Source organism: Schistocerca americana, chromosome X (genome assembly GCF_021461395.2).
Source record: "Schistocerca americana isolate TAMUIC-IGC-003095 chromosome X, iqSchAmer2.1, whole genome shotgun sequence".
Classification (NCBI taxonomy): domain Eukaryota; kingdom Metazoa; phylum Arthropoda; class Insecta; order Orthoptera; family Acrididae; genus Schistocerca; species Schistocerca americana.
This window is the reverse complement of record NC_060130.1, coordinates 868,826,575-868,850,422: the sequence shown is the minus strand read 5'-3', so window position 1 is coordinate 868,850,422 and position 23,848 is coordinate 868,826,575. Positions and strand designations below refer to the sequence as shown.

Here is a 23,848-nt window from a genome sequence, read left to right as displayed (position 1 = left end):
GTGAGCACTAGTAGTAAATACTGATATCTTGAGTTGTAATACTAGTAGTCATGTATTTGAGCAGGTCCAATTTTTTTTCCCCTGTAAGGTGTTCCAGTCAACACTACTCCATGGTGCACAAGCATTAGCAGACATCCCCAGGAAACCAGACCTTATATCACTAGGGAGATTTTACTGGCAAAGGAATAAACAGTGTGTGAAAAAAAATTACTTTTAGTTTTCGTTCCCATCATTTGGAGGTAATCTTGATGTACATAGTGGAAGTAATCTCAGTGCTTGTGTGCTTTTTGAAATTTTCCAGGTAATATTTCTTACCAGGTTATGTAAACTTGCTGCTGTTAAATTTGTGATTTGCGTAGGTCAGTATACTTGATCTTATGATCTCAAAAAACACAGAAAATTCAGTTTTAACATTCCCACACCCAAAATTATCAGAATATGCAATGAAAGAAGAAAAAAAAAATTGATTTCTGAAGTTGTTTCCTGGAGCTTATCATGGAGCCAGACTTGTTTGTGTCGTTTAGACTTGTGTGTAATACCTTTCTCCCCTATATGTGTCCAAAGTAGAAAACATTTCTGGCAGAAGTATCTGAAAAGTCAGTTTTACTGAAGCCACAATGTGACTCTTAAAATTAAGATACTCATAAATTTGTTGATGTATTTGTGGACCAGAAAATTGAAGTAACTGTTTTTCAAGATTGAGAATTCACTGTGATGCTTGTTTTAGTGATGGCATTCCTCCACTGTATTTTCCATTGCCGATTTTTATCTCACCTTCATATATTTCTGTATGAAATACCACCATCTGGTACAAAATTTTGTGATCAGCTTATATTCAGTGGCTTTTATAATATTGTAAGATTAGAATTTGAAAAGTCGGCTAGACATGTTAGAGAGAGAGAGAGAGAGAGAGAGAGAGAGAGAGAGAGAGAGAGAGAGAGAGAGAGAATTGAAAAGACCTAAAAGTGGTGGTAGTTACTTTAATTTGGGTTATGTTATGACCTGTTGTCTTGAGCCAGTGTGATTATTGGAATATATCTTATTCGTCTTGCATTAATTAAATGTGTGACTAAATTTTTCTCTGCAAAACATTAATGTGCTTGTTCGTTTTAAAGTTCAAGGAAGTAAATCGAGCACACAGCATTTTGAGTGATTTGACAAAAAGGAATATATATGACAATTATGGCTCTTTGGGCTTGTATATAGCAGAACAGTTTGGAGAAGAAAATGTGAATGCCTACTTCCTAGTTACATCTGGATGGTGCAAGGTAAGTAACATTATTAGAGAGTGAAAGAAAATCTCTTGTTGGCAGTATAACTGACTCTGGGGGGCATTAGGTGTCGTGGGAAATGTACTGTATTATGCCAACCCAGCATGGCACCGTCTTTTTTTTCCCAGTAACTCTTATTTCACTGGAATAATGCACTAGTTTTACACAGAATTCCCAAGTCTTGCAAATATGGAATTAAATGCCTGCAAAAACTATGTAGTTTAGCAATAATAATTTATTAAACATCAAACATCTCTTAAAATTCACAAAACAATGCAATTTCAAGACACCGTACAGGTTATTATTTCACAAATGTAGAAGAAAAGTTTCTGAATCAGCCAGACCAGGTTACATAAGTTCTTTGCAAATATGGAATGTTTTTGAGGTGTGAATACATTTTACATACAGCATGTTTTTGAGATTTCAATATGTTCTACCAATATTAATAACCAATTACCGTGTTACAGTTTATGGTTTTTGGTTGCTCTTAAAACATGTTTCAAATTAATAATTATCATACTTAATTTTAGGAAATTATAGTAAAAAAGAAGGGTTACGTAGTTACCTCTTTCTTGTAGATTCAGGACAAATTTCTGTTTATTTTACGTGAAGTTGGGCATTTTTAATGTGTATGTAAAACCTGAAAGAAGTGATAAGTAACAAATTCTAGGACTGACAAAGAACTGAACCACAGACTTCTAAATTTGTGGTGTGGTGTTTACACACAGAACCAGCAAGCAGCTGATACTATCTAGTCTCGTATTTTATCCACACAAGTGCTGAGCCACATACCCAGTATATACACACATATATACATAATGGCAAGTTTAGGAAACAAATTACAGCACAGATCTAGCTTTACCACCACAAATTATTCAGTCAACTGTTTCTTCTGCCATGTCAGTGGCATGTTTGAATAAATGTAGAAAGTGATAACCATTCTTCTCTTGACACTTCTTGGCAGTGGTCAGCAAGTTGCTGATGGAGGATCAAACGAGACAGCTGCAATCTCATATGAAGTGAAGTGTTCTGCTGCAGTTCTTGAAGACTAGGAGAGTTATTGCAATAAATACACCTTAGACTTTAGGGCTCCCCACACAAAGTAATCACACTGACAGATCAAGTGACCTAGGTGGCCATCTAGGGCTGCACACAGGCCGATCTCTGGTGACAACTCTGTCACGCATGAAGATTGTGTAAATGTGCTCAGAGTTTTGGCCAGCTGTATGGGCAGTTGCTCCATCCTGTTGGAAGTAACTGTAGGTCATGGGTATGGTTATATGCATACATTTATGTCCAATCGTATCCACTCATCCGGACCACTTTTATTTGCCTCGCCCTGTATTAGAAGGTCTACTTGTAAATATCTCCGATCTGATATAGTGCTCACAATTTATAGTGGCAAATTAGCATCCTGTAGTAGACATTATGTACCAAAAATATTATGCTAATTTTGGACATGGCAGGGACGGCAACAACGTTATCTTTTAAAAATGAGAGCAGCAAAAATAATGTTTGTTTAGAACATTTTTTAAATCTTGCCATTAATGCTCAGCATGGTGAATACTCTGCAAAGACTAAAAACTAAAAACATCCATTCCAGTATATGTTTCATGGTCTTCTGTGAAATTGAATTACGTAAAGGGAAGGAATTACATGGACAGGAATAATGGCAAAACATAAATGAAGGAGAAGAGAGATTTATCTAAATCACCTCATAATGAGAAACTTTGTAACTATTGTTAAAATACAGTATAGCAGTCAGAATACAAAGTGTATTGGTGTGGTGTAAAAAGGAAAACCAAAAAATATAGTAAAATGATTTTTTCATTCATAATATCAGTTAAATTAATTTTTCATGTGAGACATACTTTGGCAACTTGTTAATGATTGAAGTAATCTGTCAGTGAAAGTATGATATAAAGATTACATCAAACACCACCTTAATTTTATCAATGAGTATTAATTCTGTAGTTTCAAAGTAGAACAGAAAAACCTGTGTCAGGGAGCATTGTGTATTATGCTAAATAGAAGTAGCATTCTTACATTGAATTATTTTTGCAAACAGGAATTTCATATAATGAATAATCGCACCATACCATATTTTAATTTCAGGCTTTGATAATTTTCTGTGGCATCATAACTGGTTGCTACCTCTGCTGTTGCTTTTGTTGTTGCTGTAACTTCTGCTGTGGGAAGTGTAAACCACCTCCACCTGAAGATAGTGGAGAGTATCACACATTGCACGTATGTATTAATTTAGTTTTGCAACCACATGTAAACTGTTGTTTAAAACTGTAAGTCAGAAAGCTTGCAGTGCTGCAGCCCATTTTGCCTAAATCAATGATGCAGCTTTCAACTTATAGCTATATTTAAGGAAAGTAAGGTGAGTTGTTTGTAATACAAAATGTAAATGGTGCAAGCCTCAAAGGAAGTTTGTGTAACCATTTCATATGACACCTCAGTTAATAAACCTGCTGCGGGTGAAGCATCACTGATGGTAGGTAAGTCGAATACATGATAGACACACATTAAATAAGTTTAGATTAACTTTGATATGAGGCTGGATCATTTGTAGTTGTGATAATTTATTATACTAGGTAGTGACTAGACATCTCTTGTCAGTATCCATCAGTTCTGAACTAATTGGATAACCAGTCATTGTGATCTTACTTTTGCACGTTACACTGCTTTTCCTTCAGTTATTTACACTTGTAATGTCTCATCATGTCCATAGTTCCGTTACAGTCAGTGGTGCCACTTTTTCAGCAGATTAGTTTTAGTGACATGAAAAAATATTGTTTCTGTCTGCTCTATTTTCTAGTGGTACTATGATTATCAGATGAGAGCAGCATACTGTTTTTATCTGCATACAGATGTTAACCTCACAAGCCAAAAGGTGTTGCCTGCCATTTATCAGTTTTCCCTCTATACCATTCATTCATTAATACGTATGTTACGGATGGATGGATGGATGGATGGATGATATGTGTAAGGGAGTAGTAAAGAGTCCCAATTTTATGGACAGCTCATTGCATGCCTAATGGTATTGCTATAGGCTATCCCAGTGGAATGTCCTGAGCAAGTCTGTAACATTCTAGTAGTAGTACTACTACACCCTCTGCGAAACTCCACAATGAATTGATCTGTTGTGTGATTTTTTTTTTCACATTAAGAGTCTGCTTTTGTCCCATTTTATGTCTATACAAATTATCACTCTGAGGTATTAATCCTTGCACTACCATGCACTGTTACAGTAAATTGTAAAATTCTCTAAAAAGTGGATCAAAAACTAAATTATTAGGAATAGGAATTTTTGTTTGTAATTTTATTTTCTATTTTATTGTGAGACATTGACTTGGGCTTCTGTAATATATGAAATGTACATTACCTAAACTGTACTTCCCAAGGTGAAAATGAAGATTATTACTTTGATTTAAATTCATATTTACTAACATTTAATGTTAGTGTACTTTAAAAAAAAACTCTCTTTATAGTTAAAAACTGGCTAATATTCTCAATAAATGAAATTATCATCAGTTTCTGTATCATACTTTGGAAAACATTGCCACTAGATGTAAACCGAGAAACAAATTCTGACAGGTATGTAGAGTTTTTTATCATTAAACATTCTAAATTGTTGACTGTAATATTTTTCTGGGGTATAGTTGGTGTTGTATTCAAAGACCATTGTTTTGGCTGCTATTGGAAGTAGCTTTCAGTAGGGGATGTTATGTTATAGTGTTGAGAATATTGATTCATTCTGCAATATGTTGCCGCCTACAATCCAATGAATTTTGTGTGCTGATTCTGACCACAAAAACCTACTCATATAAACAGAAGTGAAGACCTGATAGCTTATTAACATTGCCGCACAGACGTTGCTCAAAACGTCTGGGCTACAGCAGCTTTCTATAGTGAAAGGAGTATTTACCAGATGATATGTTGCCAGCTGAAAATTCTGTTTCATCTATTATTGTCATGATGTCTTGATGCACACTAGTCACTCTGAGAGTAAAGGGACATGTTCTCGTTAACGCTGTATATTTTTGATTTGGATCCGCTCCTCTTAAAAACTAGGAAACACATTGTCACTTGTACTGCCTTTTTTTAATTGCCAACAAAGCATGTATTCAAATGAAACTTCTAACTAAACAGGAACATAATACCTTCCAAATTTAATGACAGATATCAACAACTGAAATAAGTATCTAGCAAGTAGCTTTAAACCTTCCTATGATGATCACAACGCGGAGGCAATATCTCCACCTTCATTCGGAAAAAAATGTTGGGAATGGGAACAAATCCCTGTTATATCATGACCATCAGGTTTAAGTGGGGGGTGCTGACTCTAAAAAATTCATATTTAATGCTATACTGATACAGTGCAAGGAACATATGCATACTACCATGCATTACTTTTTAGTATCAGGCAAAATCCTCCATGTCATCCTCCATATATCAACAGTTCTCATTAGAGATCAGTTCCCTAAAAACTGACAACATTGTCTGTAATCTATGGGTTTTATTACTATCTATTTAAGGCAATGTAATTAGGGGAAAAACACAACAAATAACTTTACATTTCTGTTGTGTATTGTTCATAGCCAGTTCCAATCCAGTCTGGCCCATTTTCGGTTGGTTACTTTCTGTTTACAAAGTGTTGAAATACACATTACACATCCACTTGATAATTGTGTATGGGAACTTATTATGAAAACAAAAGACATAGAAACTTAAACATCTCATATGTATTCAAAAAATAATTTTTTCCAAAAACTAAATGAAATTGTGGAAATAATAATGAACATTGTACAAGTGTGTGCTGAAAATTGAGATTGCATTCTTGTGAGCATACATATTTTATTTTTTATTTTTTTTTCCCCCAGGGAATTGTTGGGACCCTTGCTATTCATGCTGTATGTTAATGACCTTGTGGACAATATTAATAGTAATCTCAGACTTTTTGCAGATGAGACAGTGAGTTATAGTGAAGTACTGTTGAAAGAAGCTGCACGGATATTCTCAGATCTCTATAAGATTTCAAAGTGGCACAAAGATTAGCAACTTGTTTTAAATGTTCAGAAATGCAAAAATGTGGATTTCACAAAGTGAAAATTGTAGTATTCTATGACTGTAATATCAATGAGTTGCTGTAGGAATTCCTACAAATACCTGGATGTAACACTTTGTGGGGATATGAAATGGAGCGACCACATGGGCTCAGTTATGGGTAAACCAGGTGGTAAACTTTGTTAGAGTACTGGGAAAATTCAATCAGTCTATAAAGTATATTGTTTACAGATCACTTGTGCAACACATTCTGGAACATTGCTAAAGTGTGTGGGACCTGTACCAAATAGGACTAACAGGGGATACTGAATATATATGGAGAAGGGCAGCACGAATGGTCAAAGGTTTCTTTGATCCTTGGGAGAGTGTCCCATAGATACTGAAGAAACTGAACTGGTAGACTCTTATAGATAGACATGCACTATTCTGAGAAAGCCTACTTACAAAGTTTAAAGAACTGGTTTTAAATGGTAATAAGGAATAGACCACAAACCACTGCTTGTTGCTCACATAGGGATCATGAAGATATGATTAGATTAATTACAACACACACAGAGGTATTTAAACAATCATTCTTCCTGCACTCAGTATGTGAACGGAACAGGAAGAAACCCTGATAACTGTTACAGTGGGGCATATCCACTTCGATGCGCTTTTGGCAAATTTAATGGAAAAATCTTTCTTTACAGTGACCTGGCAACTCTGCTGGATATGCAAAATTTGTGGATAAGAACTTAAAGGATGTGATGCACTGAGTTAAAACTTACTTGCTGTAGAAGTTCCTACTTGTATCTTGTGAAGATTGCATATCCAGAAAGGAATATTGTAATCATATGTAGAATATGTGTGTAACGTGATTAGTGTGAACTGAAAGTACGAGGAAAAAAAGTTATAAAGTCAGGTAGAACAGTGATGTAGATACTTAACATTTATTTAGGATTGAGGTCCAAATCCATATTAAGCCATCTATCTCATTTTTTGCCGCACATGATCTGAAGTGAAGTCTGGGGTAGTTCCTCCAACAGACCATTCTCCTACAGACTCATTCTCTAATTCAGCTAGTGACTTTAATTTTGTTGTTGTTGTTGTGTGTTTCATACAATTCAGTGATCTCAATTAAGGTTATGTAACTAATGCATAGTGACTGTTAGTTGATTAAATCCTTGTCACATTACCATGCACAAAAAATCCAATTTTTCTTTTGCAATTGAGCACCTTTGAGGAGTGGTTTTACATAGTGTTTGATGCTCCATCCATTTTTTTAAAGTTCTATGGATTGACACATTTGTTTTTGTTTGTAGTCATATTTTGCTTTTGTTGTTTCACTTGCAGAGTAATGTTTAACCAAGAATATATTTGTACTACAGTGTGGCAACTTGTCCAGAATGCTTGGAAAATCAGACATTCTCAGAGATATTGGTTTTACTGGAAAAGTTGGGGGGGGGGGGGGGGGGAGAAAGAGAGAGATATTTTAGCCTTTAGGAGTAGCTCTAATGATGGTCACGTAATGATTGAAATTGATTTGCAACAGTAATAAAGATTTCTATTTCAGCGACCAATGCCGACGCTCCTTTTGTTAACAGTTGAATCATTGTGTTACGAAATACTGAGCTTCTGATATGGGAACAGTTGGGTGTGACATACTGTAAAGAATGGTTACGAATTGCACTGAATTGTCTTAATGTTTATAGTTCAATTGCGACCACCTCGAGGTCACTGGCAGACCTTGTGAGGCTTTGCATTTGTTTGTGGCTTCATGCACTCATTGTCCATTTCCCATTGCACAGTTATGAATGTGATATGAATTTGTCCCATAGCTGTGAATTTGTCATTTGCACAAGAGTAGAAGTGGGATTTTTATTTAAATAATAATAAATACAGATGTGTCTTTGAACACATGACTTGCAGATCAGCATTGAATATCCGGGCTTCATTTTTTATGTTTTTCTCTAATTTCAATTAGATACAGTATTTTTACTGTCACCATGTTGTGCTTCATTTCAACAATGACTGTAGTTTTCAGTTTGAAACTTGCTGTGCCGTTGCTATAAAAATCTATTGATATTGTGTTTGAAACATATACTTAAGAGGCTTTCTCATATACTGTTCCTGAGTTTATCACATAACAACGTAGTGTGGCAAGGCATAGTGATGTACGATGAGAACAGTGAGATTTCTGGTTTCCAGTTATAACTTACAGAACTGTTGACAAAACTAATTAAAGTGTTCTTTCACTGTTTTGTTGTTTAGTGAATGACTTAGGCAGAAGTCTCTCTCTCTCTCTCTCTCTCTCTCTCTCTCTCTCTCTCTCTCTCTCTCTCTCTCTCTCTGTGCTCGGAGAAAATAAACGAAGCCATAAGTTTTCTGCTCTGTTTCTGTAATGTTATTAGTTTTGTCAATCAGACTGAAAAAGTCGTACGGCAGAATTAGGAACAGCCACTAGGTTATTTTGAAAGCCATATCTAGCATGGCTTTGTTTGCCATTGTTGCTGCTTGTTTCCAAGTACTTATGCCATTATTTAGACTCTAGAATGTATTTCATTTACAATTGCATATCGTATTTTATTTGGCTGTGATCAGGAAAAGTTGATGTGCTGTCAGCATGAATATTTGTTTGATTTTCTTCTACTGTAGAATTACCGATAGGTAAATTTGTCAGTATATTTGCTTTTTCTCAATTTGATATTGTAACGTGAAACAAATCCACATTGAATCTAGAATTGATAGTTATTGCTGTGAATTACACAAGTATCTTGAAACAATTACAACTCGGTTAGGATCCTTGTGGCTGCTTTGTTTAAAAAATCACAGTGGGAAACTGAAGATCGTTATTTGAAATATGGCCTGGGACACAGATGTTTCTCATCTAGTGTGCTTCTCTGTGGACAGTCGAAACGATTATGTTGCTGATGTAACTGTGCTCCAAAGTATTATGACTGAACTTGATTTCTTGAACAACAACAATAAAATTGTCAATTTTATCCAATCTTGTTTCCAATCCTGCTTGGAATAATCCTGAACTTGGCATAATCATTAGTAAGCTATGTGACCGCTTGAAAATTAATTGAGTAAAACTCGCTGTCACCTGTAACAGAACATGGTTCAAGGGAACCAGCAATTCAAATACGGAAAAACCTGGAATTCTAAGGGAAATCTTTAGATGGAATGAAGTCTCCACCCTACACTAAGGATCTAATAGCAGCTGACAAAAAGAATACGTTTTGCCTTATTGATTGGCATTTGCACTGATGTGAAATGTGCATTCTTTGTGTTTTGCTTGCTTGAGAAATTGCAGATGCTGTGTGCCTGATTCCTGAAAGATTTTTTTTATTTATATGTCTAAAAATTGAGCTAATTTGGAGAACATGTCAGAAGAATATCCATAGATTGCTAACCAAAATCTAGTGTGTAATGCCAAGTCACTTTTTCCCTATTGAAAATTTTTCAAACAACATTGTTTAAATTGTTCATTTATGTAAGTTGTAGGTCCTGTCAATATTTAAGTGTGTAAGCTTAAAGATTGAATATGTCCAGTAATTCACTAATATGATAAATTCCAGGAGGCTTATTGTATTTTTATTTTTACGCAATACTGTCTAAAATTTCAGTTTCATATCTGATATGTCATAAATACATTTTCAGAAATGCATGTACTTAAATTAAGTCTTTGTACATAGTTTCGATTTTTCTGTAAGGCATCATGTTTACTGGTAAGTAATCAGTATTATTTCCTGCATATTCATTGATAGTATAATATGAGAAGTTATCTTGAACATTGAGTACACATTCGAAATTGTTTGGTTGTCAGATGTAATATAATATTCCATGAAAAGGCTCCATGGTGTTTTTATGTATGTATTTTATTATTGCTGTTATTATTTGTATCATTTAGCAGTAGCAGTAGTAGTAGTGGTAGTAGTAGTAGTAGTAAAAAAACCTCTGCAATTCCTATTGGGAAAGGAAGTTTTGAGCTATCTAGATATATAATTAGAGGCTTGTTTAACATGTTTCGCATTACCTTTTCTTTATAATGAGAGCGAAATAGGAAAGTGTAAATTCAGTAAAAATGCGAGGGTAGTATGAATTTCATTCAGAAGCCTTCACTTTCTTTCATTTTTATTTTGTAGTAATTAATTATTGTAATCTAAAAGTGTGGTTCATGGTGTGGGTTCCTGTAGTCATGTCCTAGTTCATGAACCACGAGCAACGTATGAGTGGCCAAGTAAGTGGGCCCGACAGTCGGGATACCAGTTACTTTGGAATAAGGCTGGGCATCTCGGACATATTCTGAGTCGTGGTCACCTTTTTGCTCATACGGCAAAGACTACCAAATCCACCGGTTAGTCCCTCAGCCGTTAGGGGTAAAACCCAATGGGACTCGGGGCAAGTAAGGCTAGCAACCTGCTTCCCTGGTACTTTAAATATGATGCTGGCAACAATCAGAGCAAAATGCCTCGGACCTTTGGAGGTGACGGAGTCCCACCTCTAACTGACAAACCAGGGACTCCTAATATATGACTTGGCAAACAAATGGTAATGAGATGGGGAGCTATTAATATCAATGGGGGCTACTCTGGGAAGAAGGTAGAACTGCCAGAGGCTGCAAGTAAGATGGGGCTGGACATTTTAGCTGTTAGTGACATTCGGGTAAGGGGTGAGAAAGAAGAGGTAGTGGGAGAATAAAAGGTCTACCTGTCAGGAGTCAAAGCAGGAATAGCACAATGGGGTGTAGGGCTTTACATCAGGAAAGAAATGGAACCCAGCGTAGTTGCAATAAGGTATGTAAACGAACGACTGATGTGGATAGATTTGACAGTGTCTAGCAAGAAAATTAGGATTGTGTCAGTATATTCGCATTGTGAAGGGACAGATCAAGATAAGATGGATAGTTTTTATGAGACACTCAGTGATGTAGTTGTTAGAGTAAAGGACAAGGACAGTGTTCTGCTCATGGGTGATTTTAATGCCAGGATTGGAAATCGAACAGAAGGGTATGAAAAGGTTATGGGTAAATTTGGAGAGGATATGGAGGCCAACAGGAACGGGAAACAACTCTTGGATTTCTGTGCCAGTATGGGCTTAGTAATCACAAACTCCTTTTTTAAACATAAGAACATTCACCGGTATACTTGGGAAGACAGGGGAACCAGATCTGTCATTGACTATATAATAACAGATCAGGAATTCAGGAAGGCTGTGAGGGACACACGTGTATTCAGGGGATTCTTTGATGACACTGATCATTATTTAATCTGCAGTGAAATTGGGATTGTGAGGCCGAAAGTGCAGGAGGTCAGGTCCATATGTAGGAGGATAAGAGTGGAGAAACTTCAGGATAAGGAAATCGGGCACAAGTACATAACAGCGATCTCAGAAAGGTACCAGTTAGTTGAATGTAGTCAATTACAGTCATTGGAAAAGGAATGGACAAGGTACAGGGACACAGTACTAGAAGTGGCTAAAGAATGTCTTGGAACAGTAGTGTGTAAAAGTAGGATGAAGCAAACAGCTTGGTGGAATGATACAGTCAAGGCAGCCTGTAAAAGGAAAAAGAAGGCGTATCAAAAATGGCTACATACCAGAACCCAGGTAGACAGAGAAAGTTATGTTGAAGAAAGACACAAAGTCAAACAGATAATTGCAGCATCCAAGAAGAAATCGTGGGAAGACTTTGGAAACAGGTTGGAGACTATGGGTCAAGCTGCTGGAAAACCATTCTGGAGTGTAATTAGCAGTCTTCGAAAGGGAGGTAAGAAGGAAATGACAAGTATTTTGGACAGGTCAGGAAAACTGCTGGTGAATCCTGTGGATGCCTTGGGCAGATGGAGGGAATATTTTGAAGAGTTGCTCAATATAGGTGAAAATATGATCAGCAATGTTTCAGATTTCGAGGTAGAATGGGATAGGAATGATGATGGAAATAGGATCACATTTGAGGAAGTGGAGAAAATGGTCAATAGATTGCAGTGCAATAAAGCGGCTGGGGTGGATGAAATTAAGTCGGAACCCATCAAATACAGTGGAATGTCAGGTCTTAAATGGCTACACAGGATAATTGAAATGGCCTGGTAGTCGGGACAGGTTCCATCAGACTGGACAGAAGCAGTAATCACACCAATCTTTAAACATGGAAACAGAAAAGATTGTAACAACTACAGAGGTACCTCTTTAATCAGTGTTGTGGGTAAAATCTTCTCAGGTATTGTTGAAAGGAAAGTGCGAGTATTAGTTGAGGACCAATTGGATGAAAATCAGTGTGGGTTTAGGCCTCTTAGAGGTTGTCAGGACCAGATCTTTAGCTTACGGCAAATAATGGAGAAGTGTTATGAGTGGAACAGGGAATTGTATCTATGCTTTATAGATCTAGAAAAGGCATATGACCGGGTTCCTAGGAGGAAGTTATTGTCTGTTCTACAAGATTATGGAATAGGAGGCAAACTTTTGCAAGCAATTAAAGGTCTTTACATGGATAGTCAAGGAGCAGTTAGAGTTGATGGTAAATTGAGTTCATGGTTCAGAGTAGTTTCAGGGGTAAGACAAGGCTGCAACCTGTCTCCCCTCTTGTTCATATTATTTATGGATCATATGTTGAAAACAATAGACTGGCTGGGTGAGATTAATATATGTGAACACAAAATAAGCAGTCTTGCATATGCGGATGACTTAGTTGTGATGGCAGATTCGATTGAAAGTTTGCAAAGTAATATTTCAGAGCTAGATCAGAAATGTAAGGACTATGGTATGAAGATTAGCATCTCCAAAACGAAAGTAATGTCAGTGAGAAAGAAATATAAACGGATTGAGTGCCAAATAGGAGGAACAATGTTAGAACAGGTGGACGGTTTCAAGTACTTAGGATGCATATGCTCACAGGATGGCAACATAGTGAAAGAACTGGAAGCGAGGTGTAGCAAAGCTAATGCAGTGAGCGCTCAGCTACGGTCTACTCTCTTCTGCAAGAAGGAAGTCAGTACCAAGACTAAGTTATCTGTGCACCGTTCAATCTTTCGACCAACTTTGTTGTATGGGAGCGAAAGCTGGGTGGATTCAGGTTACCTTATCAACAAGGTTGAGGTTACGGATATGAAAGTAGCTAGGATGATTGCAGGTACTAGTAGATGGGAACAATGGCAGGAGGGTGACCACAATGAGGAAATCAAAGAAAAACGGAATGAACTCTATAGATGTAGCAGTCAGGGCGAACAGGCTTAGATGGTGGAGTCATGTTACACGCATGGGAGAAGCAAGGTTACCCAAGAGACTCATGGATTCAGCAGTAGAGGGTAGGAGGAGTTGGGGCAGACCGAGGAGAAGGTACCTGGATTCGGTTAAGAATGATTTTGAAGTAATAGGTTTAACATCAGAAGAGGCACCAATGTTAGCACTGAATAGGGGATCATGGAGGAACTGTATAAGGGGGGCTATGCTCCAGACTGAACGCTGAAAGGCATAATCAGTCTTAAATGATGATGATGATGATGATGATGATGATGATGATGATGATGATGATGATGATGATGCTCTAAAAGTGTACTGGGAAACTGAAATGTCCAAGATTATGGGAAATGAAAGTTGCAATTTTGATGATTTGAACACTTGGAGTCATACTTTTACTTTGAAAGATGATGTCTCTCTCTCTTCCTTCCCTCCCCCTCCCGATGACATGCTCCTTTCCCCTCTACCCACTTTTCTACCCACCATCACCATCACTCCCCTGTTCACAATCACCCCCTCCCCCCTCTACCCACCATACCTCCTGCCAACTACTCCATCATGTATATTCAGTGGGAATCTTCAGGACATCTGCCATGTTTGTTTTAAGAAAAAGCTAAAGAACAATTATGTATTAAACAAATGTAATGACAAATTGTCTCTTATTAATGTGAGTAGTGCTATTTCTTTTGTGTCAATGTAGTATTCCACTTCCCCATAATTGACTTAATTTAGGAGCTTCTCATTTCCAGTCTGCACTGAAGTGCAAGAAAGATGTCCTTTCTTATTTGAGTACATCTTCAATGTCTTCAGTGGCTATTTTTGTCTCGCAAAGCTGTATTAACGGCAACATTGGGTGAATAATGTTTGTCGGTTTGGTAACATAGATTGCCATTATCAGGTTTCTTAAACAAGAATGTAACTTATGTGATGAGTAGTTCCAAATGAAGCATTAATCATTGTGGTACAGCAAGTACTTTAGTGAGTGCTCAGAGGAGACAGGGCCAGACACTGAGTGACTCCTTTGTAGATGACAAAAAATTATATTAGAAGAAATGAATGGGTGTTATGAAATTTACTTAGGGCTGATGTAAACGCAGCACTGCGTGTCATATTACTTAGGAAAGCCCATTGTGTGTCACTCGGTAGGAGTGCATTTGCTGTGATGGACCATTATATTGTAGTAATAATTTTGGTTCTTAAATAGCTGCAGTGTGTGTAATTTTTGTGGGTCACAGGCACAGTAAATATGCAGCAATGGCTGCTATTGCTGATTTCAGATGAATCAGAATATTGATATCTCCATCTCTTCTCTCTCCCCCCCCCCCCCCCTTCCGCCTCCCCAATGTGCATGCATGTTCTGCCAAGAAGCTGTGTAAGGAGAAGGTTCAGTCAAACCACTGGTGATGGCATTAAGGTATAAATGGATGAACGTATATTAACTTCCATAGGGAAGAAAATACTGAAGTTGTGGTCTGCACCATTGCTAAAATATTCTTACCTAATATTTAACACTTCATTGTCAAAGCTGACCTCTAGGGAAGGTAGAGGTAGGTTACTAAGGTAATCGGCCAAGACTTGCCTGTTTATGAATGGTATATCTTGCAGATTTTAATTTAAAACATTAGTGTAGGATTGTTTTGTCATTCGTAGATGGATTGGTTGCTAGAGGAGCATGTGCAGAAACATGTCTGTTTATATCTGCCATTTGAATGTCTGTCAATGTTGTGATGGCAGGTAAATGGGCCACAAACATGTCAGAGTGTGTTTCCCAGTAAACATTATGTATTTACTTAGTAATTAAAAGTACTTCTATCAATATGCAGTGTTTAAAGAAACTATAAATGGACCGGATATATTTCTAAACTACTGTCTCCGTTAAATGTACAATTTAAGTATTGCACATAGTTCATGGTTTCAATTGTTATTTTTGATGGGTGTTTGTCTTCTCTTCTAAGAATGGGATAGCTCTTAAAAATCTAAGTCGGTACAGGTTTCACAAGTTTTTATAACAGTATTTGTTGTTGAAAACTCAGGAAGGGATATGCCATAACTCAAGCCAGTTTTGAGGAGGCTTTGTCAGAATATAATTAAAGTCGTACCCTATAAGTAGAATGTAAAAGAAAATGCACATAATTAAAAAATGTCTGGGCATGTTATTCTGTTTGCATGATGAGCATGCTTTACTGGGAAGTACGACTTACTTATCTATGTAACAGGGCATGCATAGAACACACTTAACGAACATATATTGTTACTAATACATTTAAGAATGTGTGTTCATTTACAGGAATAGCCATCAGAATCTGGTTTTTATTCATATTTTTGAATGTTGGTGTTAATAAATTTTGCTTCTTAAGAGCCATTGGTCTTGAAGACTTGCTGTTTCCATATGTATTTGTAATTTCTGTGTTTCTTTACAGAATCAAAGGTCACATTTCCTCCTTGTTTTTCTAACTTTCCTCATGATCTATGCCACTAATAGGTATGAATATGGTATTGGAAAGTCATAAGTGGAATATGGATAATGGAAGGAATAAAAGTAACAATTCACAATATAGTTTAGGCAGTGGACAGTTGGCACTCACATAAACAAGTTTGAAAATGTTGCTGTGGTTTCAGACAGTGTTCTCTTTCAGGATACAATTGGCTTGGGTTGTGAAGCACACATTGAAGTCACATGTTGTGCTTAGTACAGTATTCTGCCACTAGGTGTTAAGCTTTGGCGCTTGGCCACAATTTGGAAGTTGCCATTCATTCAGATAGGCAGGCAGTTTGTGGCCATGCCCACTGTCACAAGAAGCCTTACAAGGTTGAAGACCACCCTGTTTTCCAGACAGCATCAGGAATGAAAGTACTAAGAGGCTCATAGTGATTCTCCAGGTTGGTTGCTGAGTTTTGAGTTGGATTTGGAACCTTTCTGGATTATGTTGTGTTTGGAGAGTGGGTAGCGGTTGTGTATTTGCGTCCATAACTGAAAAAGAGCTACCTGTCTTCTTATTTGAGGTGAAGTGATATTGCTTAGCACCTTGAGCAACTGAATAAGTGTAGGCAGATGTGTATCAGAAACAGTGCACATGGCTTGTCAAAGCTGATCATCTACAGGGTGTGGGTGTGGAAACTGTACAGTCGTAAGACTGAAAAGTACTCGGCTAATGAATTAGCCAAGGCTGTTCTAAAAGTGTTTGCATCAGCTCCCTGTTACCCTTTGCAATAAGGTATTATGACATTCCACTTTTGCAGATGTTTCTCAAATATGGTGTGTAGGTAAGTGAGATGTCCAAGGTGATACCCATATAATTTGGAATTCTGTTGCATTGTAATGTATTATTTCTGACACACAGTAGTTTACATATTTGTTGCTCAGATGGAATACTGTGACTTCAGTCATCAGTGGCTTTGGTGCGAGGTTCCCCCTCATGAAGTACTTATCCAATACACACTGGTCTGCTGTCATAATTTCTTCTGCTGCTGAGAGATTGTTCCATTGAGCTTGATGTCAGTGGTGTTTATAAATTTGAGACATACAGTTTCTGTAAGGTCATGAGTACATATATTGAACAGTAGGGGGGAAGAACCGAGTCGGAGGCAGGCCATTGTTTAGTTTGTAGAGTTTACTCAGCATGTAATCGGAGTAAACTTGAAACAGGCAGTGATTCAGCTTATTGTTCAGTAAGTAGTTGATAGTCATGCAGGTAACTGCCTTTATCAATTTTATTCTTTTGTTTTTGTTGCTGTAAGAGCAGCTGTGTGTGCAGAGCCAAATATGGGAATTGGGGCTGCTTGTTTATGCACAGAATCTTCTTATATTAGTTTTTGTACCCAAACATATTGCAGTCCATGTGTACTGCCACAATGGGGTATTATGTTGAAAAATCTTGAACAAGAAGAGCAATATTAGAAGATCTTGTGGTTTGCATAAACTGGTGGAACCCAGTTACTAAACTTTATTAAGATTATCTCTCTGCAGACTGTGTTTTTTCAGGTGAACATGTCGAGAAAGGCAACACTTTATTTCTTCTCAGTACCAGATTCATAAAAGGTTGATAAGAAGGAGATCTTGTATATGCAGTTACAGTTGAGAGAAGCTCTTGTATATGCAGTTACAGTTGTCATAATTTCTTCTGCCTCTGAGAGATCGTTCCATTGAGCTTGATGTCAGTGGTGTTTATAAATTTGAGACATACAGTTTCTGTAAGGTCATGCTCTACGGTCGCTCCCACCCGCCACAGCTCCGCTGTCAACTTAGGTTGTGCGGGCAATAGGTGGAGTGGGCTCCGATAGCTGTGCGGTGCTGGTGAGCGATCTGCACGGAGCTTGGCGTCCGGTTGAGCCAAAATCAAACTTATTCTGCTTGGATTATTGCTTCAATTGTTAGTGCTGTTCTGTCTAAGGTCGATCGTTCATGTAATTTGTATATGAAAAAGAGCAGTATATTTGTTATTGGGCTATGTGGAACATCTTGGGTCTTTTCTCGGTCTCAACACTGCAATAATTAGTCGTCTTGAAGTTCAGTGGTAGTAGTGTGCTTGATCCAGGTAAGCATCTGAGGAAGGAGGCAGGGTAGCATTTAGTGACAGAGCCACAGTATTTTAATACTTCTGTGTATATCTTGTCAAATTTTGCAGCATACCCACATTGTAAGATTTTTCAGCCTTCTAGCCCATCTGTAGATGTGAATGTTTGGGAATATAATGTTTCACCAAGTCTCTTTTTTTTTTTACACACATAATTCAATTTTGATTCTTCCACTGAATTTTTAATGACCTTTTGTCTTGGGAATAGAGTTGGGAGTTCACTATGGTGATAGTGATGACACAGAATCTGGTTTCTGAACAAAGAATAGGTTTATTTACTGTAGTGGATTAGATTCATACTATAAAGATCTTAAGGTGGTGTCTTCAGATTCAGCAGCATGTCTGTCTCCTGATTTTGTCCTCATATATATAATCTTTATAGATACCTCACAGGGCGCATCTGTTGGCTGTTGCTTTAATTACACCAGAAATCCTTCAATAGTTGCATTTAACCAGCTTATCCTATCTCATATTTGCATTATTGTATTGCCCATATGATTTTAGTTCACTTTCTTGAAATTTGAATATACTGCAAAATTGGCATCTTGATTACAATTCTATAAGGAATAGGTGTGTGGTGACTGAGGAAAATTATTGCCCCAGAATTGGTGAAGATATCATACTGGGAGAAGTGAAACAAAAGTCAGTCCTGCTTGCAGTGAGCAGAGTTAAATGGGAGTTTATTTTCTGCATCATATGTAAGGCTACCCCATCTGACAATTTAATTGCACACTTATCAGTTTCACTACAGCCCCAAAGAATGTTATGGCTGTTAAAGTGAGGTTTCCTTGTATAATTGATCCTCAAAAAGTAACACAGGTATGTGTTCTGGCCAACCAATATTTGGGATTACAATGCTGTGTATTTATGGGAATGCTGGAAAGAAGTCCAGCATATCTGATGATAACAGCCTGACAGTATAGTCAAACAATGGAAAATCTGGGATGAAATAATGATAATTTGAAAAAGGATAGGCTGCTACTCACCACATAGAGGAGGCACTGATTGGCAGTCAGATCTAGCAGTCTCTCTTTCATTCCACGTGTGCGCCACTTGCCAAGTCCTCTGTGGTGAGTAGCAGTCTATCATTTCCGTATTGTTGACAGTGTAGTCATCATTCTTGACACATGTGGCTCTTCCATGTGTGACATGGTGTTCTGCTATTGCCATTATACATCCAGCCACTTTTCTCCTCTAGCTAAGAGCTGTTTCTCATCACTAGTGTGTGTTTCTTGTGATACCAGGATATTGACAGATATTCAGTATGTAATTACTGTTTATTCCGGTTATGACTTAAGAGATTAGTTGGTAAACAGTTCATTAATAGCTCACTGTAAATCTGTCAAACTAGAGTCCTGACAAAGGTAGATGAAGAACTGTGATAGTCATAGTTTTGGATCCCTGGAAACCAGTGTGGCTGTGCCAGTTCACTGTTGCTATATTGCCACCACCAGTAGGACACTTTTTAGGGTATTTTAAAGTTTAACACGGGGACAATGAGCAGTTTTGTTCCCCCACTATAATACTTATTAGCTTTAACAATAGAGAAATCAGTTTTATAAATGACATCTGTAATATCTACCTAAACAGTTGGCTTAGGTGAAAAATTTGCTGCAGAGGCATGCCCTTATTACATAAACCAGGAGGAATTTAAATGTGATCTAGCATTGGATATCTGAACAAATGTGGTAATTGAATATAACTGTTCTTGTGCTGACTGGAAAGTTTATCATCTTCTGCTTTTAAAGGAAGACCTCAGTGGCCTTACATTATTTTATAAAATGGGTTGGTAGATACACTGTTATTTCCACCTTGTCCAATGGAACTGTACACACTGCAACATTGTATAAGGATAGTCAGTATAGAATTATAAATACAACCATTAATTTCCTGTCATGACTGTACATGGAGGTTCATTAGTAAAAAAACATATATTTAATAAGTTTTTTTCAGCTTCCACATTTTTACATTTTTATTCTTTAAATACTTTCTCATCCACACACTTCACCCAACAGTATTTCCATTTCCATTTGCAATTCTAGGAAGCCTATTTTGGAATGCCCATCATTCAGTACATGTGGTGAATCATCCTTAATGTACTCAGCTATTTCTAAGTGTCAGTCTCAGTACTGATGGCAAATTTGGCAACAGGAAAGTCATTTATAGTGGGGTCTGGTGAGATGAGTAGGTGGTGGAGGGCAGTAGTCTGATTTTTTGTCATGAAACTTTCCAAATGACAGTGCTGAATGCATAAGCATGTTGCCACAGTGACGGAACCGGGAGTTAGTCTGCTACAACTGTGGACTGTCTCAGTGAATTTACTCTCACTACCTGTACAAAATTCTGGCAACCTTTTTTTTCCAATTTCTGTGACATGAATATTCTGAACACCTTCAGTTGAGGACAAAAGTCCTCTCATTTGAAGGAAGATCAAAGTTTAACAGTCCTTCAACGATGAGGATGTGAGAAACGAGCTCAGATGGGGGAAGGATATTGGCCCTGCTCCTTTTTTTAGGAACCATTCCGGCTTTCATCTTCTATAGGGAAATTACACAAAACTTATATTTGAATAGCTGGACATTTCGCTCCCACACCATTGATGCAAAATTACGAATGTTCCGGAATTTTTTTAATAGACCTCATACACACGAAATCCAGATGCATGAGACACAGAGCCGACATCATGCGGTACTTGCTGGTTAATGGGATTTGTGAATGCTGTGCAGTCCAATGGCAACTGTATGATGTATCTGGCGCGTTAACCACACAGTTTGTGTACAAGAATGGACACACACTGGACACTTACATTAGCTCAATTAAAACATGCATTTCTTCTGTTGTTCACATGCTGATTGTGTTCTACCAGAAGCATACAAAAATAAAAAACTTCAGTATCCACAAATATGTTAAAAGGCAAAAGGTAAGTTCCATGTCAAATTAGTAAGGACATTAGCTTATAAAAGTTTACAAAATGAATGAAAGTTGCTACTAAGACCCCCCTGCGGGTTCGGGGGTTAGAATAGGCCTGCGGTATTCCTGCCTGTCGTAAGAGGCGACTAAAAGGAGTCTCACATGTTTCGGCCTTATGTGATGGTCCCCTCTCGGGTTTGACCTCCATCTTTCTAAATTATTCCGAAGAGCGAGCCAATTGGGGAAGGGCGCCTTACATGGTGCACTGTATCCGTCGTGCAATTAGACCTTTAGCCGGCTTTCTCGTCGTTGCAATGGTGTCCCGCTCGTTTTCGATCTCTTGGGCGAGGATACGTCCCTGGGTGCGATTACCACGCTGCACTCTGCAGTGTTTCTTTTAACTGCGACGACGACCTTGGACATTTTTGCACCTAAGATCCAGCACGGTAGCCAGTCCGTTGTGGTGGGGCCGCCATGTACCCTCTTGGTTGTAGCCCCCTGACAACACAGGGATTGCTCTACTGATGCCTGCGCTGTTAACTCCCCACGTATGCCAAGGAGTAGATGCCTATCCTCCTGGGGTATTGGGACTCCCGGCAACGGCCATCCTGCCAGGTGGCCTTTGCTGTGGCTGGGTGGCGCCCGTGGGGAGGGCCCTTGGTCGGAGTAGGTGGCATCAGGGCGGATGACCCGCAATGAAGCGTGGTACATCATCTCTCGCTGGCGGCCAGCCGCCAGCAGTCTCTAAGCGTTCTCGGGCTCAATTTAATGCTCAGAAGTACGATCCGAAAACGTTCCCCTCCCTGGCCACGCCGTGGGAAGAGCGTAAGTCTCAGGATGGAGGTAACAGTTATTCTCCCCGATTCTTAGTTTGCACGAGAGCTGATGGGGAGTCTTTTCTCTCCACAAAGCCTCAGTTCTTCGTCGAGCATTTAGAGGACAAGTTTGGGGAGGTGGAGGGCTTGTCTAAAATGCGCTCTGGATCGGTACTGATACAAACGGCATCCTCCGCCCAGTCACGCAGGTTACTTGCTTGTGACAAGTTGGGGGATGTTAACGTTACTATTACACCACATAAGAGTTTAAATATGGTCCAGGGTGTTATTTTCCATAGGGACCTCCTTTTGCAGTCTGATGACGAGCTGCGCGCCAACTTAGAACGTAGAGGTGTTCATTTCGTCCGGCGCGTTCATCGGGGTCCGAGGGACAATCGAGTTGCTACCGGTGCCTTCATCTTGGCCTTCGAGGGTGATACGTTACCGGAAAAGGTCAAGGTGATGGTCTACCGATGTGACGTCAAGCCCTATATCCCTCCCCCGATGCGGTGCTTCAAGTGCTGGAAGTTCGGCCATATGTCTTCCCGCTGCACTTCCAGCCTCACATGTTGAGATTGCGGACGCCCATCTCATCCCAATACTCCATGTGCCCCGCCTCCCATCTGCGTCAACTGCGGGGAGCACCATTCAACTTGCTCGCCAGACTGCAGAATGTTCCAGAAAGAGCGCAAAATCGTGGAATATAAGACCCTGGACCGACTGACTTATACTGAGGCCAAAAGGAAATATGACCGATTACATCCAGTGAGTATGACATCTTCCTACGCCGCTGCTACAACACCTGTGCTCGCCCCATCAGTTTCGCGACTTCCGGCCGGATCGACGAGTGGTACAACTCCTCCTGCCCCCTTGCCAGTGGGGGGGCTCTACCCACCGGGTTGCTCCTGTGCCACCTACCTCAGGAGCAACACCATCCCCCCCATCTGGGACGTCGGTCCCCGCTTCTAAGCCGGTGAAGTGTCCAACTTCTTCGGCTTCTCACGCTCGCAAGGGGTCCCTCCCTTCCAGGTTTCCACCAGTGGGAAGGCTGCCGACCGACAGTGGCGTCAGTGCCCACAATCAGCTGGTCGACGGGCTTCACGATCCTCCTCAGTCCCGGAGACTGAATCGGTGCAGCCCTCCCAGCCAGTTAAACCCAAGGAGCAGCGTGAGAAATCAAAGAAGAAGAGCTCTAAGCCCAAGGAACTCGCGGTGGCAGCCACCCCACCGCAACCTTCCAGCTGTGCGTCTGAGGACGAGGTGGAGATTCTGGCGTCCGCTGAGGACCTCGATCTCGCCGGTCCCTCAGACGCCATGAATAGCACTAGTGCAGGTGCTCATTCGGAGGCAGCAGGTGACCCAGCAGCGTAATCTGCCTTCCCTGTCCCGTCACGCCTTTCCCAGCCATGGACAACACCATCCTCCAGTGGAACTGCTGCGGTTTCTTCCACCATCTAGCTGAGCTCCGCCAACTTATCAGCCTTCACCCTTTCTTCTGCATTGCTCTGCAGGAAACTTGGTTTCCAGCAATGCGAACCCCCGCCCTCCGTGCTTGGAATCCGCAGTTCGGCAGGCTTTTTCCCAGCGCCGCCATTTGGTTGCAGTGCTTTTTGACCTTCGCAAGGCCTATGACACGGCCTGGCGCCATCACATCTTACTAACCCTTCATCAGTGGGGTCTTCGGGGCCCACTCCCGATTTTTATCCGCCAGTTCCTGATCCATCGGTCATTCAGAGTTCGAGTTGGTACTGCTTTTAGTTCTCCACGGACCCAGGAGACAGGCATCCCACAGGGTTCTGTCTTGAGTGTCCTTCTTTTCCTCATTGCTATCGATGGACTTGTGGCCTCTGTCGGTCCCTTGGTCGCCCCTGCCCTGTATGTGGATGATTTCTGCATTTGGGTTAGTTCCTCCTCGATGCCATCTGCAGAACGGCAGCTCCAGGTGGCTATACGGCGTGCCTCTGCATGGACCCTCTCACACGGGTTTCAA

At 39.4% G+C, this 23,848-nt stretch overlaps 1 protein-coding gene across 5 annotated transcripts in view; it reads left to right on the top strand.

The window, feature by feature from the left end:
* The window catches only part of LOC124554873 (dnaJ homolog subfamily C member 5), a 91,562-nt gene that overhangs the window by 21,921 nt on the left and 45,793 nt on the right, over positions 1–23,848 (top strand). For all 5 annotated transcript variants that reach the window (XM_047128543.1, XM_047128545.1, XM_047128544.1 and 2 more), the window contains exons 4-5: positions 1,116–1,268; positions 3,387–3,518. In XM_047128543.1, coding sequence (XP_046984499.1) covers positions 1,116–1,268; positions 3,387–3,518 — 285 coding nt within the window. The remainder of the gene's footprint in view (positions 1–1,115; positions 1,269–3,386; positions 3,519–23,848) is intronic.